This window comes from Vitis vinifera, chromosome 10, assembly GCF_030704535.1.
Source record: "Vitis vinifera cultivar Pinot Noir 40024 chromosome 10, ASM3070453v1".
Taxonomy (NCBI): domain Eukaryota; kingdom Viridiplantae; phylum Streptophyta; class Magnoliopsida; order Vitales; family Vitaceae; genus Vitis; species Vitis vinifera.
This window is the reverse complement of record NC_081814.1, coordinates 26,147,060-26,164,239: the sequence shown is the minus strand read 5'-3', so window position 1 is coordinate 26,164,239 and position 17,180 is coordinate 26,147,060. Positions and strand designations below refer to the sequence as shown.

Genomic DNA, 17,180 nt, shown 5'->3' with positions numbered 1-17,180 from the left:
ATCCACCTTCCACTTTTTTTTCTTTTCCTGTAATTTTATATATTAGCATAGTAAGTGAATTAAGTTTTCACTCGGCGTCTGAAAGAAGATAATTTTGAAACAGTTTTTGGTATGGGGAATGGGGTACGAGGACAAGATGCTGTAATTGATGGATATGTCAGTGGGGAAAGAAATTATCAGAACCCAGGTGTAGGTATTAACTTAGCTATAATGGGGGCAGGGAGTAAATAGAAGCAGGGTTAGCTTCAGGTTCAGATTCATATCATACAGTGCTTCATTCAACTAGCAATAGCGAAGACAATTCAGCTACTCAGCATATAGGCATGAGGGAAAGGGAGGAATTAATTAAGCAGATGTAGATTTTTCGCCTTCCAAATCCAAAGTGATCAAACAATTTTAGTGAAGAAAAAAAATGTGGTATAACGTTTCCTGTGACTTATAACACTTCCCATTTGTTTGGACATAGTTTGAGTAAAACCCCTTTGGTTGCTGAGAAAACTAAGGAAAATGCAAAAGAGAAATAACTTGAAGTCTACAATTTCTGTAGTTTATGATGGAAAGCTCAAGCTCAAGCTCAAGCTCAAGTAGGGCTAAACGAGCCCATTGAGCCTCTCTCATCTCTACAACATAGACTTCAAAAGCAAAATGGGTGAAATAATGGTCATTTATGGGACCCTGCGCTTGGCTTGGGAATCAGTTTCATTGAATATTTTAGGAGAGATAACATATAGCAAGTCAAAAAGTAGATAATTATTTTGCCGTCCAGCATAGAAAATCTAATTCCAGTGGGGCCTTAAGTACATGAATTTAGTGTTCTTTCCATAATTCTTCTCATTCTGGGCATGGTCTAGATTGAAGAAAGGTCCGATACAAATTGGAAAAGTCATAGAAGGAAATATATCTAGAAGGGAATCCTAACAAAAGGTCTTTCAAAACTACTACACCTTGCTTTGAATGGTAGTTGGTCTCTGCATTGAATGAGTTTTTTTTTTTTTTTTCCAATGGCCTCTGGAGACAGAAAATCTGAAAACATTTCTGAATGGTTCTCCAAAATACAGTGCATGGGAGGTTCCAAGACTTTGAGGGAAAGAAAAGCAGCAGACCCAGCTGGGGAAAATCAGGTATCTGATTTCTTCTATCAATTCATCAGCATGAAAAGGATCATTTCCTGCCACTCTAATGTTGTTTAATCTATTCAACCACAGAAATTAGGGAAGACTTTGATGAAAATGACGGTCAAGTTCTGCTACCTGCTACATTGAATTATGCTTATCCAGGGAAGATGCATTTAAGTCTTAGACCATTTTGAGATTTCTTTTTTCTTTTTTTCTTTTAAGATACAACTAATCGTCCATAAATTAATAGCTTGGGAACAAGGAAAATCAATTAATTAAGTGAATATTAATTGTGTATTAATTAATAAATCATTAATTTATCAAGATAGTTTTTATTTTTTCAAAATATTGTATCTCATCTTCCCATCTTAATTGCTACTGAATCTGCTTTTATGCATTGCCAATCCAGAGTGTAAAATACAACCGTCAGAGCTACAGAAAATATTCAACTAGTACTAGGAAAGACGAGCTTCTGCACATGCTACAGCTAAGCATAAGTACTAATTAACATGTAGGCAAGAGGGAAAGTGAGGAAGGAAAGCAGCTGCAGAATTTTTTTGCCTTTTATGCTGTGACATCATCTAACATTTTTTTTAAGAGAAGAAATATTATAATCGAAGGTTTACGTTGAGTACTCGTAAAACCTTCTTTTCTTATTGGACATGATTTCAATAAAATCCATTTGGTTGCCAAGAAATCTGAGGGAGTTCAGGATGTGGATGAGGAATTTGAAGTCTACCCTCATCCCCATAGCTTAAAATGAAAAGGCATCGTTACAAACAAAGCTTACATCGTGGCAAAAACGTTTATATTCCTTAGTGGGGCTTGCAGTAGAAGATTGACCCGGAAGCCAACCAGAAAAGACATGCATCTATCGTTCAAATGATTTTCTAAACTTATTAAATTGATTTTCAAGAACTTGACAAATACCTCATTTATTATAATATTTAAATTCTTAAAACTAGCAAATATTTTTCCTATTTCCAAAAAAGAAAATAAAAGAATTCAAATTTATTCTAATTTTCAACAAATATCATATCCGATAAAATCTATAACCTTAAAAATTTTTAAATATTCATTTTTTAATCAAAATTTTAAATAATTTGTCATGCAAAAAAAGCTATAGAATTATATTTTACTAAGAAATTGAATTTTCTAAATGTCGTGGAAGGTTTGATTAATTCAATTTGGAAGAATCACTTGTTGCAAAGAATTGGATGATGAGTGGGTCTCTAACTTTGCAAAGAAGATAAGAAGTAGATGATGAATGAATCTCTACCTTTACAAAAAAAATAAACATCAGGCTTGAAGAATGAGATAAGAGCGTAAAATAGTAATTTAGGTTATTTTATATTATCAAATGAGTTTAATGAATCAGAATACCACCTACTTTTGATGAATGCAAATCCGAGTTATAAGTTGGATTTGATTTCTGCCTGAATAATTTTTTATTCCATTTTCGTCTTCTTAATATTTATCCAAACATAGGAATAAGGTAGAAAAGGAATAAGATGTCTATTCTCACTCCCTATTCCCATGTACCAAACACCCCCTAAAGGAAAATGTGAAATCACTGTACCACCAAGCATTGATGGACACTCAAGAATAAATAGTAGAGTTGGATTTGAACACAAATCTCTTTTAAAGAAAAGAATGTAAAGATGATTATGAAAAATTAGGTGCTGTTTGTTTTTAAATTTTTTTTATAGAAAAATATTTTTGTTTTAGATTTCAAATAGTTTGTTTTTGTACATTTTGTTAATATATTACTTATTTTTTAATTTTTTTTATTATAAAAAATGATATTTGACTTTTCTGGATGCTAAAAGTAATTTATAGGTTTTCTTTTACTTCTTAAATATTTAATAAAAATAAAATCTTTTTAAAAATAACTTACTAGTTAATGTTATTAAATACTATTTAGTTTTAAATTCAAATTAAAATTAAGTAAAAAAAAAAAAAAGGTAAAACCACCTTAATATTAAATTTGGTTGAAAAAATAAATCTCTTATGTTTTTCCTCCACCCATAAGTGACTTTGTGCCAGCATACAAAGAAGTAATGTGGGCCTAATGGGGGATTTTTGTTATTTTCCATTTTTTTAATAAGATATTGGTAAAAAAATTGTAGTTATATAAATGATTTTAAACAATGTTGTATCCTAAGAGGACCTCCTTCTATACAAAAAATGCATGTGGTATTCTTCCAATTATTAAATTGTATCTAGCGAAAAGGTCCAACATGAATTTCAAAAAAGAAGAATTCCCGTTTAGGGTAAGCTACCAGTGATAATGACCCAAAAGGGTCACCATGTTTACAAATTCCTATCAAGAGCTTTCAAAAGTTGATAATTTCGGAATTCTAATTGTACCTTATTATTATTATTATTTTTGCATTTTCCCTATTATTCTCATTTAATTTTACTTTTCTTTTTATTGTTTTTCTTTTATACTTTTTTACACATTGTTATTATTATTAATGTTAATATTATTATTTATAATATTAATATTTTGAATTATTCATGTTATTTATTAATATCATTCTTACTAATATTATTTATTTTTATGATTATTATTCATATTTTAAAAATAATAATTAAAAAATAAAATAAAATAAATAAAATACAAAATAGGGAAAAGGCCAAATAAGGATATGCTTGACTTTAAAATAAAAGACATAAGGGTATATTTGAGTTTTTATATTTTGAAGCATATGAAAGATTATCAAGTTGATGACTCATTATCAATCAGAGCCCATCATATTTGATAATTCTCCTTTTGAAAAATGAGATATGAACAAACGGGTCAAACATTAGCAGTATGGAGCCCACCATCTTTGGTAATTCTCCCTTTGAAAAATGATAAATGAACAAATGGGTCAAACATTAATAGTATGGTATCGAAAACAACTCTTTCGTGTCTTACCTCTAGAGAATGTAAATCAGTCAAGACAATTATAATAAAAGTTCGCAACCCGTCAATTTCAAATTTTTGACCGTATTTATTTTATTGAATTAGAATTAGAATTTAATAAAAATGATAAGAATTATAACAACCAATTCTATTATTTAAAGATAAATTGTCTAAATAAGATTAAAAATTAAAAATTAATCCATCTAACAACAAAGTTAAAATGGATTTATATATCGTAAAAAATCATCATCGAAGAAACCAATAACCATAAAAATAAAAGTAAAAAATCATCTATAAACAAATCAAAAAAAGAAAAAAAAAAGAAAATAATTTTTTTATGTTTGATTAACTCTATGAGTTGGATATCTTCCAGGACAGCTGCGATGATGAATGTAAAGGGAAAGAATGGAAGAAAGGGAAGAATGGAAGATGTTCTTCTATTGCTACCACACAGGGCTGTAGAATTTTCCTAGAAGATATATTGAAAGGAAAGTCAGTGGAAAGGAGATTTCGACTCACCAGTGGCTGGGCCACAGGTCTGCCACTGCCTGTTTTGGATGGCCATAAGATTATTGATGGGCTGCTTAAATCCTACTTATGAGTTATAGGTAACATCAAAATTTCAACCAGAAGGTGGTCTACTTGTCACGCCCCAAGACCCACTCCAAGGGCGTGACGGTCATTTTACACCTCAAACCCGAAGGCTTAAAGTATAACCTGATCCAAATAATCATATTGTAATTGGAAGTAACCAATTATCAAAAACCTGTTCAGAGTAGTAGAACAAAATTCTAAAATCTCCAAATTTAACTTTAGAACTAAGCATCCATCAACCAAAATCCATTATCCAAATAGATTGCAACTCAACAAATCAAGTACTAACGAATTTTTATAATCTCCAAATCTCAACTTCAATCTATCATAAAAAAAAAAATTTAAAAGCTCAATATCTAAATAGCTTCCAAAAACTAAATAAACCAAATGAACATAAACTTATAAGCTAACAATGTTAAAAAATAACATCCTAAGAAAAATCCTAATGATGACCAACTTTCCCGCCTAGTCATCACTCCTCGCCCGAATTAAAGGTACCTGAAAAATTTTCAACAATTGGGAATGAGCTCACAGCCCAATAAGGAATATTAATGCAGTTCATGGATCAAATATTTTCATTTCAAATAGAAGATATCATTTTTTTTTCTCATCAAATATCAAAGTTTCAAAAATACCAATATATTCAAATTTCAACTAGGAATGGCAACGGGACGGGTCGCCCTCATCCCAACCTCGTCCCGTTTATTCAAAACAAATCTCATCCCCGTCCCAAACCCGGGGCGGGGCGGGGTATGTAATCTCATCCCCGTTTTGAAATAATAATCAAAATTCCATCCCCAGCCATTCCGACCCGAGTTGCCCAAAAACAGGTGAAAACAATGAGTTACAAATTGCTGAAATGAGGAAAATAAATTAGCAAAAAGACCACCTTGTTGCCACCAGATTACAAATCTGGACAATCCCAAATATCACCAACAAATTTCTCATCTTTTGCCCAGAAATTGACAAAAAAAACACCCCAAACCAAACAAATCAACATTCAAATCTCTCATCTTTTGCCCAAAAACTGACAAAAAAACACCCAAAACCAAAAAATCAAAATTCCAAAAAAAAAAATACCTAAAATGATTCCCATGGAGAAAATGGCAGTTTCGGGTGGATTATTGATGGATTTCTGCATTGAGTACTCCAACTGTCCAAAACACACCATCTTTTAGCATTTTGACGAACACTTGAGTTGCTGATTGCATATTAGGGATGAGTTTCAGGGACGAGAACGAGGATGGGAGGGATTTGCGGAAGCCATTTCTTCACACTGGAAACTGGTATAGAAAGGGGTCGAGGCAATCTAGTATGATGAGGTCGTCTCAGGTGATTCGGGACAGCTCCGTCTCCATCATCACTTGTGTTCTCATCAACAACCCCAGGAACGAGAACCTTAAAACGAGAGAAAAAAAACCTAAAACGGGAGAGGAAGACCAGAAAGGATAGGAAGCAAATATTTATAGGTGGGGGTAAACTTGTAATTTCATATTCGGGGCGGGGCGGGGCATATTGTTACTAAACCCGATCCCGCCCCGAACCCAATTCGGGTTTTTTTTTAAAACCTGAACCCATCCCATTTCTATGCTCCCATACCCGTTCTAATCAGGGCGGGAAGGGGTGGGTGACCCGAAAAACCCGCGAAATTGCCATTCCTAATTTCAACCAACCATTTTCATATCAAATTCAAACACTTTCACATAAGATTCAATCAAATCCATTCAATTTTCATTACTCTGGTTATCAAATATCAAATACCCAGTTAGGTGGGACTTTTCAAATGGGTGGCTAGCCTCAAATTGTTCCTGGTAGATAGAACCAAACACTACTAGTACTAGTAACCTCTAACCAAACCCCTAGAGGCTGGGGTCCAAATCAATTACATTCCCACCATGAAATGTAAAGGTCAACTATTATATCCCGTTGACAGGGCCGAATAGTCAACTATTATATCCCGTTGACAAGGGCCAAATAAACCAGAGTGATGTTTTTGTTCAAGTATTCAAATTTACACAACGTAATATCTCCATATTTTGTGTCATAAATAAAACAAAATATTCCAACATAATATTTAGTGCAAAACAGTTTGATCCATGCATGGTAACAAAATATCATTTTCTTTTCCACAATTCAAAATAACATATAAAATAAGTTAATTTTATAAATATTGCATTAACTTCCCTTACCTCAAATTATGCAAAGACCTTGAAAGCTTGAGAGAAAAATAATTCTGGAAAAATCTACTATTCTCCTAATATAACATAAGAGAAATAATTATTACTATTTATCTATAATTTAACTAATCTATTCCTTATTTAAATAAAATTAATAAATTCTCAATTTGTTTCTAATAACACATTACTAATTTAATTAAATTACAATTTTATTTTATTATAAAATTCTATATATATATATTGCTAAATCTCTCATTCTATTTATTACAAAAAGACCATTATTACTCTTATCTTATTTATTAATCTAAAACTAAATATCATTATTTTTTTAATTATCCAATTCAATAGCCACCCAACCATTACTCATCTCGGGTACACACCAAAAAACAAGTTTTTTTTTTTTGCCTAATGATGATTCATTATATATATATATATAAAAGCCTCCATAGCACTGTCACGCCCCACCTGTTTTTTTTTCCTTCCTTCTAGTGTGCACACGCGTCTCTTGTTTTTTTTTTCTATTCTTTGTTCCAGTACTGTGCACACGTGTTCTCTTCTTTTCTTATTTATTTATTTATTTTTTCTTTTTATTAATTTTTTCTAATCCCTTCCACCACAAATAACAATATATTTATTTACTTTTAAAAAAAATAGAATTAACCCTAATATAAAATCGAAACCTTCCAAGGAACCTTTTTTTTTTTTTCATCTAATAAAACTTAAGATCTCCCAAATACCAACAATAAATCAAAATCTTAAATTTTTATTTTTTTACTATTGATATTAAAACGAATTAAAAAAAAAAAAAAAAACTAACCCTAATCTAGATTTGGGTTTTCCAAAAGATATCTAATGTGTTTGAAATTAATCAATGAATCTAAAATATTAAACTAGGGGTTAGAATCTTACCTATAGAGATCTGTTCTTCAACCCTGAAATCTGACTCCAACCTACGTTCTCTAAAATTCTGCGAACATGAACTCTATTCATAAAAGAACAGGAAGAAATAGAATTTCTAATTTATACTTAGGGTATTTATTCGTAAAATTACACTTTTACCCCTCTTCCACTTTATTAAATTAATTAATTAACTAATTTAATTATTATTAGTAATTTCCTAAATTACCCTTAAAAAAAAAATACTTGAGCGTTACACTGTTAATCTTGTTTTCTTGCTTATTTCTTCAAGTTTTCACTGGCAATTTGTTGAGGCCTTTATAGATACAATCTTACAAGGTCAATCACTCACAACCTCTCATACCATTATATTTGTTGCTGGTAACTTTGAATTAGGATTCTTTTCTCCTAGAAAGTCCACAAAATATTATGTGGGGATATGGTACAAGAAAATCTCAAAGCAAACCATTGTGTGGGTAGCTAACCGAGACTATTCATTCACAAATCCATCTGTGGTTGTTACTGTCAACACAGATCTATCACTATCCACTTATCGCCTTTTCTATATTTTATTTATTTATTTTTATTTTAATTGAAATTGACATGTTTAATTAAAATATGTGCCCCTAAGTTCTTCAATTTCTAATTTTGAGATAAATTTTCTACTTATGAGTATTTTCCGAGAAAAAAGATATTTTTCAATTATTTGAGAAGGATCAAATTTAAAGAATTTTCTTTTTACTAGTTCCTAAATATATTTCCCATTCAAATAACTTTCAAATTAAGATTGTTTTGAATTTAATTAAAAATAATTAATCTACTTAGTACTCTTGCCCTTAAATGTCCCAAAACTCATTCAATATTTCATATAAATAATAACACGATTATTTTGCAATCCAAAAATAAGTAATCAATTAAATTAAATAAATGGAGACACCATATCCCTTCACCAAGCATTCCTTTAATTCTATCGATTCAAGAACAAGCCGAGTCCAGTACTACTTAGCTGAGTCGTATAGACTCATACTCAATCAGGAATCGCTTAAACTCGGTTATCTCAATGGAGCTTCCGAGTTGACTCGGTTGAACCATTCAAGTTAACAAAAGAAATCATTTTTTCACTTTCAAATCACAATAGAGGAACAACAAAGGAGATGTAAACCAAAAAAACCTCTAAAAAAATCAAAGATTGTCATCAAAAGGAAAAGTTTCTCAATAACCATGATGAAGAGGAAGAAAGACATCAATCTAACCCATGATTGAGTCTTGGAGGTGCATAAGAAGAAGAGGTTATGGTATCACTAACTTCAGAACGATCATGGATGTGGAGCGTCTTCAATGGTCCTGTTGTGGTGATTGGTGTGATAAGAAGATCCCCTTCATTGACATGAGCGGCCATCACTGCATTTGGTCCCTCATCTCTCTAATTTTGGTCTCAATTCTCGCCTGCTTTTGTCTGCCTTCCTCTCTCTTTCTCTCTCTCTCTCTCTAGTATGGGTGAGTTAGGGATTTGAAGAAAGGTTGGTAGTTGGTGCATGAGAATTGGGGATTTGAAGATGACTTCGAAGTTGTTGGAAGTCTTGTAAATCTACAATTTTTTGTTCGATGACTTGAACCTTGATCTTAATGCACTTTTAGTGGGAATGGATGAAGAGAGAGTGGAAGCTATGATTCTTTCTCTTTGAAGGTGGAATATAACTCTAGAAGAAGTTATGGAAACTTTAACCCCAAGATCGATGTGTGTTAAGATCTCTCAAGTCAATGATCGATACCGCAACTTTCAACCATAATGATAGGGAAAATAACAAAGACAATATGAGGGTAGTTGTGAAAAGACTTTCAAAACGATAAGAACGGGGATGGGAGGAGTTAAAAAATGAAGCCATGCTTATAGCCAAGCTCCAACATAAGAATCTTGTTAGACTTTTGGGTTGTTGCATTGAACTAGATGAGAAGATACTGGTTTATGAGTATATGGCTAATAAAAGTTTAGATTTCTTCCTTTTGGTTTGTACTTCTCAACATATCTAAACTTTTGTTTATCCTATGCTCAATAAAAAGCTTTTTTCATTCATTGTTGTTGGCCTCTTATTTACTGACACTAGTTTGTATTTATTTGGTGTAAAATTGGGATGGATCCTACAAGACATGGGATTTTGGACTGGGAAACACACATTCACATAATTGAAGGGGTTGCTCAGGGATTTCTTTATCTCCATCAGTACTCCAGATTGAGGGTTATTCATTGAGATTTGAAGGCTAGCAACATTCTTTTGGATATGGACATGAACCCAAAATATCAGATTTTGGATTGGCAAGAATTTTTGGAGAAAATTAGTTGATAGCAACAAATAATATAATTGAGACTTGGTAAGTGAATCCTTGCAAAGTGTAAAATATGTGAATTCTCACACAACATGGCCTTTCTTTTTTTTTTTTATATATATATATACATTTTTGTTACAAAGCAACCACTAAATAATTTGTTCTAATAATGAAATTTAGTGGCTAGCTACATGTCCCTTGAATATGCTTTGGAAGGCCTATTTTCAACTAAATCAGATGTCTTTAGCTTCAGGGTCTTGTTACGGGAGATTCTAAGAGGCAAAAAGAATACTACATTTTACCAAAGTGACTCACTCAGTCTTCTTAGATATGTGAGTAACACAATCTACAATGTTCTAATATACTAATTCTTGATTTACTAGTCAATTTTAAGTTGAAGTTCTTTGCATGCAATAAAAAGGACTATACATCTGTTTTTCTTCTTTGGAAATTTGCATCAAAAGAACATTTTCTTTCCTTTAGGCATGGGATATGTGGAAAAACAACATAGGGCTGGACTTGATGGATCCAGTATTGAATTGGAAGGCATGGGTTCACATCATTCAAGGGGTGGCTCAGGGACTTCTTTATCTCCATTAGTACTCTAGATTGAGAATTATTCATCGAGATTTGAAGACTATCAACATTCTTCTGGATAAGAACATGAACAAAACATATGGTTGTGACTTAGTAAGTGAATCCTAACACATTGTAAACAATTCAAAACATGTTAAAACATTATCATACTGATTTTTATCTGGAATTTAAATTTTTAAAATTTTGTACAAAATGATTTGCACTTATAGCTTTTTAAATAAGAAAACTATTTTATATTTTAAAAATAAAATAATGCAATTGCGGCATGTGAAGAAATTTTTATTTTTATGGATAAATATATTTTAAAAATTTTATATCAATTTTTTTTTTATTTATATCTATTTTTTTTAATGTTTTTAAATAAATTAATATTGATATAAAAAGTTGTTACCACATTTTAATAAAATTTTAGAAATTAAATATCAAATAAAATATTTTATATAAATTAATTTAATTTTTTATTTAAAATATAATAAAACATTTTTGAATAAAAGCATTTTAGATTTAGTAAAGATAAAAAAGAAAATGGAAACAAATCATGACTCATATGCATCTGATGGTCCAAATTGAAGCTGGATGTGATCCAACGGTCAAAGTTCAACTCCAACGGCTATGTGATAATTTGTACAAATTATTGATATTTAATGAAATCAAGTCTTTCATGAACTTGATAATGAGTGTACAATTACAAAATTCATATTTTTTATCAACCCACATAATATAATTACATCTAATATCGCATATCATATAATATATATATATATATATCAAATTCTTCAACAAAACAAATTTAAATTGTTTATTATACTTCTAATTACATTGTTATGAGGTTTTTCTTACATTTTCATGAGTTTTGATCAATTTTTTGTCTACAAAAATTTTTTTCCAAAATATCCGTCGATATTTATCCGATATATCCATAAAATCAAGTTACCGATATATCCGTGATTATCGATATTTTCATCCTTGAGGACGTAATGAGAGGGTATTGAAAACCAGTAACATCCAAAAGAGCTCTTTCCTGCCAAAGAGTTTATGATATCTTCTATGTCAGCTAGGATCATGAATCTAAAGAAAGAGAACTACCTTGCTATATGTATCTATATATATATATATATATATATATATATATATATATATATATATATATATATATATATGTTTTTTCTTTTTTTTTGTTTACCAAAATTGAAGATGAATGTTGAAGATCACATCCAATGGCCCAAGATATTCTTCTGTACCTACCTCACAGTACCCTATAATTTTCCTGAAAGATATATTGGAAAGGAGATCGGTGGAAAGGAGACTTTGACCGAGTCGCCGGACCTCAGATATGCTACTGCCTGTTTAGGATGGCTATAAGTTTATCGGCGGGCTGCTTAAACGCTGCTTATGAGTTATGGCTAGCATGAAATTTTCAACCAGTTGGTGGTCTGTTATTCTTGTTTTCTTGCTTATTTCTTCAGGTTTTCACTTGGAATTTGCTGATGCATTTACAGATACAATCTCACAAGGTCAATCAATCACAACCTCTCAGACCATCATATCTGCGGGTGGTGAATTTGAATTAGGATTCTTTTCTCCTGGAAACTCCACAAAATACTATGTGGGGATATGGTACAAGAAAGTATCAGAGCCAACCATTGTGTGGGTAGCTAACCGAGATTATTCATTCACAGATCCGTCTGTGGTTCTTACTGTCAGGACAGATGGTAACCTCGAGGTTTGGGAGGGGAAAATTTCATACAGGGTGACAAGCATATCATCAAACAGCAAAACTAGTGCCACCCTGTTGGATTCTGGCAATCTTGTTTTGAGAAATAACAACTCGAGTATCTTATGGCAGAGCTTTGACTATCCATCGGACACTTTCTTGCCGGGGATGAAACTTGGATACGACAAAAGGGCTGGAAAAACATGGTCATTAGTGTCATGGAAGAGCACAGAAGATCCCAGTCCAGGAGTTTTCTCCATGAAGTACGACCCTAAGGGAAGCGGCCAGATTTTTATCTTGCAAGGGTCCACAATGTACTGGGCTAGTGGCACCTGGGACAGGGATGGGCAGGCTTTCAGCTTGATTAGTGAGATGCGCTTAAACGAGGTGTTTAATTTCAGTTATTCGTTTAGTAAGGAGGAGAGCTATATCAATTACTCTATTTATAATTCTTCAAAAATATGCAGATTCGTGCTGGATGTGTCAGGGCAGATTAAACAAATGTCATGGCTTGAAGCCTCTCATCAATGGCATATGTTTTGGTTTCAACCAAAAACGCAATGTGAGGTTTATGCTTACTGTGGGCCTTTTGGAATCTGTCATGACCATGCAGTCGATAGATTCTGTGAATGTTTGCCAGGTTTTGAACCTGGCTTCCCTAATAACTGGAACTTGAACGACACATCTGGAGGGTGTGTGAGGAAAGCAGATTTGCAGTGTGGCAATAGTACTCATGATAATGGGGAGAGAGACCAGTTTTATCGGGTGTCTAATGTGAGGCTGCCAGATTATCCACTAACACTCCCAACGAGTGGTGCCATGCAGTGCGAGTCAGATTGCCTAAATAACTGCTCTTGCTCTGCTTATTCTTACTACATGGAGAAGTGTACAGTATGGGGTGGAGATCTTCTAAACTTGCAACAGCTATCAGATGACAACAGTAATGGTCAAGATTTCTATCTCAAACTTGCGGCCTCTGAGCTAAGTGGGAAAGGTAATAAAAGTAGGGAATGGTCAAACTTTTTTTGTAGGACAGAGCATATGATTTTCTTTTTCTTAAATATAAGATGAAGTTCATCAAAGATTAGTTACATTTATTTCTTTTTGCAGTTTCAAGCAGCAAGTGGAAGGTATGGCTAATTGTTACACTGGCTATTTCCGTAACTTCAGCCTTTGTCATTTGGGGGATACGGAGAAGGCTAAGAAGAAAAGGTCAGTATTTTTCATGGATAGAAGATTATCAAGCAATTCAAGGGCATTTAGATTCCATCTACACATACAAAACCATTTCTTTTCTGCAATGAGTTCATTACCATTGTTGTAGAATAATCAAGGCCTTACTAGGATTTCAATCTCCTGATTACATGTGAGTGTGTACCAGGCACTACAGTGTGATTAAAATCAATAATGAGACAGTTTATTCCCATTCCAGAATTCCTACATTCTTATGATACTTAACATCTGTTTCTTCTTTATCAAGCAGGGGAAAATTTGTTACTATTTGATTTAAGTAACAGCTCAGTAGATACCAACTATGAACTTAGTGAGACAAGTAAACTTTGGAGCGGCGAGAAGAAGGAAGTTGATTTGCCAATGTTCAGTTTTGCGAGTGTATCTGCTGCTACCAATAACTTCTCTATTGAAAATAAACTAGGAGAGGGTGGTTTTGGACCTGTTTACAAGGTGAGATTCGTTCCATTAACAGCAATGCCTTTCAGAAAAGAAATGTGAAAATTCTTCTGACTGTTCTACAATCTGCCCTTAACTGTAGAGGCCCACTAGGAAAATACAAATTTTCTTTTACTTGATGTAATTGTACTCAGCCGAAATTCCCATGATAGGGAAAGTCACAAAAAGGGTATGAGGTAGCTGTGAAGAGGCTTTCAAAAAGATCTGGACAGGGATGGGAGGAGTTAAAAAATGAGGTCATGCTCATAGCCAAGCTGCAACATAAGAATCTTGTGAAGCTGTTCGGCTACTGCATTGAGAAAGATGAGAAGATATTGATTTATGAGTATATGCCCAACAAAAGCTTGGATTTCTTCCTATTTGGTTTGTAACTTCTACATATCTGAACTTCTGGCTATTGTGTATTCAATAAAAGACATTCATTATTATTCACCACTTATTTGCTAACATAAGTTTGTATTTATTTGGTGTAAAATGGAGATAGATCCTACAAAACATGGGATTCTGAATTGGAAGACACGGGTTCACATCATTAAAGGGGTTGCTCAGGGACTTCTTTATCTACATCAGTACTCCAGATTGAGGATTATTCATCGAGATTTGAAGGCTAGCAACATTCTTCTGGATAAGGATATGAATCCTCAAATATCAGATTTTGGAATGGCAAGAATATTTGGAGGCAACGAATCAAAAGCAACAAATCATATAGTTGGGACTTAGTAAGTGAAACCTGACAAATTATAAAATATATGAATGTTCATACAACATTTGAAATCATGCAGCTATTGAATGATTTTTCTCATTAATAATCAAATCCAGCGGCTATATGTCCCCTGAGTATGCTTTGGAAGGTCTTTTCTCCACTAAATCTGATGTCTTTAGCTTTGGGGTCTTGTTACTGGAGATTTTGAGTGGCAAGAAGAATACTGGATTTTACCAAACCGACTCGCTCAATCTTCTTGGATATGTGAGTAACACAATATTTATTCACTAACATAACTATTTATGATGTTTTGATATGCTAATTCCTAGTTTTCAATTCCCTTGTTATATTACCTATCTAGTTGTCTTAGGCTGCTGGTAAATTTTTCACATTATGTCTACCACTCAGTTTCAAAGCTTATTTTATATTGTTGGCTGATATAAAAAGGACTTTATTATCTTTTACATTTTGAGAATTTGCATCAATGGATAATTTTCTTCATTTAGGCATGGGATCTGTGGAAAGACAGTAGAGGGCAGGAGTTGATGGATCCAGGGTTGGAAGAGACATTGCCAACACACATTCTGCTGAGGTACATCAATATAGGCCTTCTTTGTGTTCAAGAAAGTGCAGATGATAGGCCTACCATGTCTGATGTTGTCTCAATGCTTGGCAATGAAAGTGTACGTTTACCTTCTCCAAAACAACCGGCATTTTCAAATCTGAGAAGTGGGGTGGAACCACATATATCCCAAAACAAGCCTAAAATTTGTTCCTTAAATGGTGTGACACTTTCAGTTATGGAAGCACGATAATGGTTCAGAACTTAGTAAATAATATGCTTAAATTTCACCATATTGTCTTGTATTGTTCTTGGTGAATTCATAGCTCATATACTAAAATGGACAAGTGACCTTATGTGTGTATTTTTCTTCCAAAACAGTTTAATAATTATCTTGTACTTAATCCTCTTATGGATTCAGATCTATGTCTCATCTTCCTATCTGAAATTGCTATTAAATCAGACTTTATCCGTTCAAATTTGGATTTAATTTGAAAATGATCTGTTCCATTGTCGATCCAAAGAGTAAAGTACAACTTTTTTCATTGCTTAGTAGCTAACAAAAGGTGCCTCTGGGGCCAATCCAGCTATAGAGAATCAAGCACCCCTCTTCCACTTCCTCTCTTATGGATGTTTTTGAATGCCCTAGCATATGTATATCATGTACATATACTCCACCAATTTGGCCTAGGATCAGTTTCATCGAATATTTCAGGAGACAACATAAAACAAGTCAAAAAGTAGATAATTACGAACTAATTGGCCATCCAGCATAGAAAATCCATCTCCCAATGGGGCCTTAAAGCACTTGAATTTACTATTCTTTCCATCATTATTTTCATTCTGGGCATGGTCTAGATTGAAGAAAGGTCCGATACAAATTGGAAAAATCATAGAAGGAAATATATCTAGGAGGGAATCTTAACAAAAGGTCTTTCAAAACTGCTACACCTTGCTTTGAATGGTACCTGGTATCCTGCATTGAACGATTGTTTTTCTTATGTCCCACCATTAAAATGAATGGGAGTCTCCAAATTACATAGATATTTTTTTATAATGTATTATTTTATAAATTTCATAGAATTATTAATTTAGTATTTTAGCCTCGAAGTCCATAAAAAACATTATTTGCTTGAGGTTATCATATTATCATGCATTAATTTATTGAAATTCTACTATTTTTTCCTTAATTAAAAAGTGAATTTTTATTTTATTATTTTATTTTATTTAACAAAAAAAAGTCACTTTTTCTCTTTTTTTTCTTTGAAGTCTAACTCTATAACACTCAAACTCATTTTCTCATACAAAATAAATTAATCAAATTCAAATTTGAAACTTTTGGAAATATTTTATTTTTTATTTTTCTGTAAAAAAAATCAAAGAAAATTAATTTTGTGTAATTTCGCTGAGAAATTGATTGAATTTTTTTCTTATTTCTTAAGAAAATTTAAAACAAAAGTTTTTTTTTTTTTTCATAATTTGTTGCTTAGAAATGAAATCAATAACATAAAAATCAATTGAAAAATGAATTTATATAATCAAAAACCTTAATTACTATTAAATTACTAACTTTCTAACTATTTACATGATTAATCATTATAAGATTTTTATTATGACAATAGATTTTGGTACTGATGATCTAGAACCCTGATCTATAGACACACAAGTCCCTGTCATCAAACCCTGATCTAGAACAGTATTTGACATCATGGAAATGCACTGATGATCCATCCACTAGAAAATTCACTTGGAGATTAGATATTCCCAGGCTGCCTCAACTGGCTGTTGGCATGGGATTAGTAAAAAAGTACCGCACAGGGCCATGGAATGGAGTTTGATTTAATAGTTTACCAGTGTTTCCCAATGGTTTGTGGTCATGGACTGATAGAAGTCCAA

General features: G+C 32.5%; 1 protein-coding gene across 1 annotated transcript; it reads left to right on the top strand.

Annotated features, from left to right (window-relative positions):
- Nucleotides 1-11,888: 11,888 nt before the first annotated feature.
- Nucleotides 11,889-15,648, top strand: LOC100256692 (receptor-like serine/threonine-protein kinase SD1-8). Its single transcript, XM_019222427.2, has 7 exons — nucleotides 11,889-13,324; nucleotides 13,441-13,542; nucleotides 13,814-14,013; nucleotides 14,172-14,382; nucleotides 14,504-14,738; nucleotides 14,839-14,986; nucleotides 15,229-15,648. Exons 1-7 carry the CDS (start codon nucleotides 12,016-12,018, stop codon nucleotides 15,535-15,537), a joined length of 2,514 nt encoding a protein of 837 aa, XP_019077972.1. The 5' UTR covers nucleotides 11,889-12,015; the 3' UTR covers nucleotides 15,538-15,648.
- Nucleotides 15,649-17,180: the final 1,532 nt, after the last annotated feature.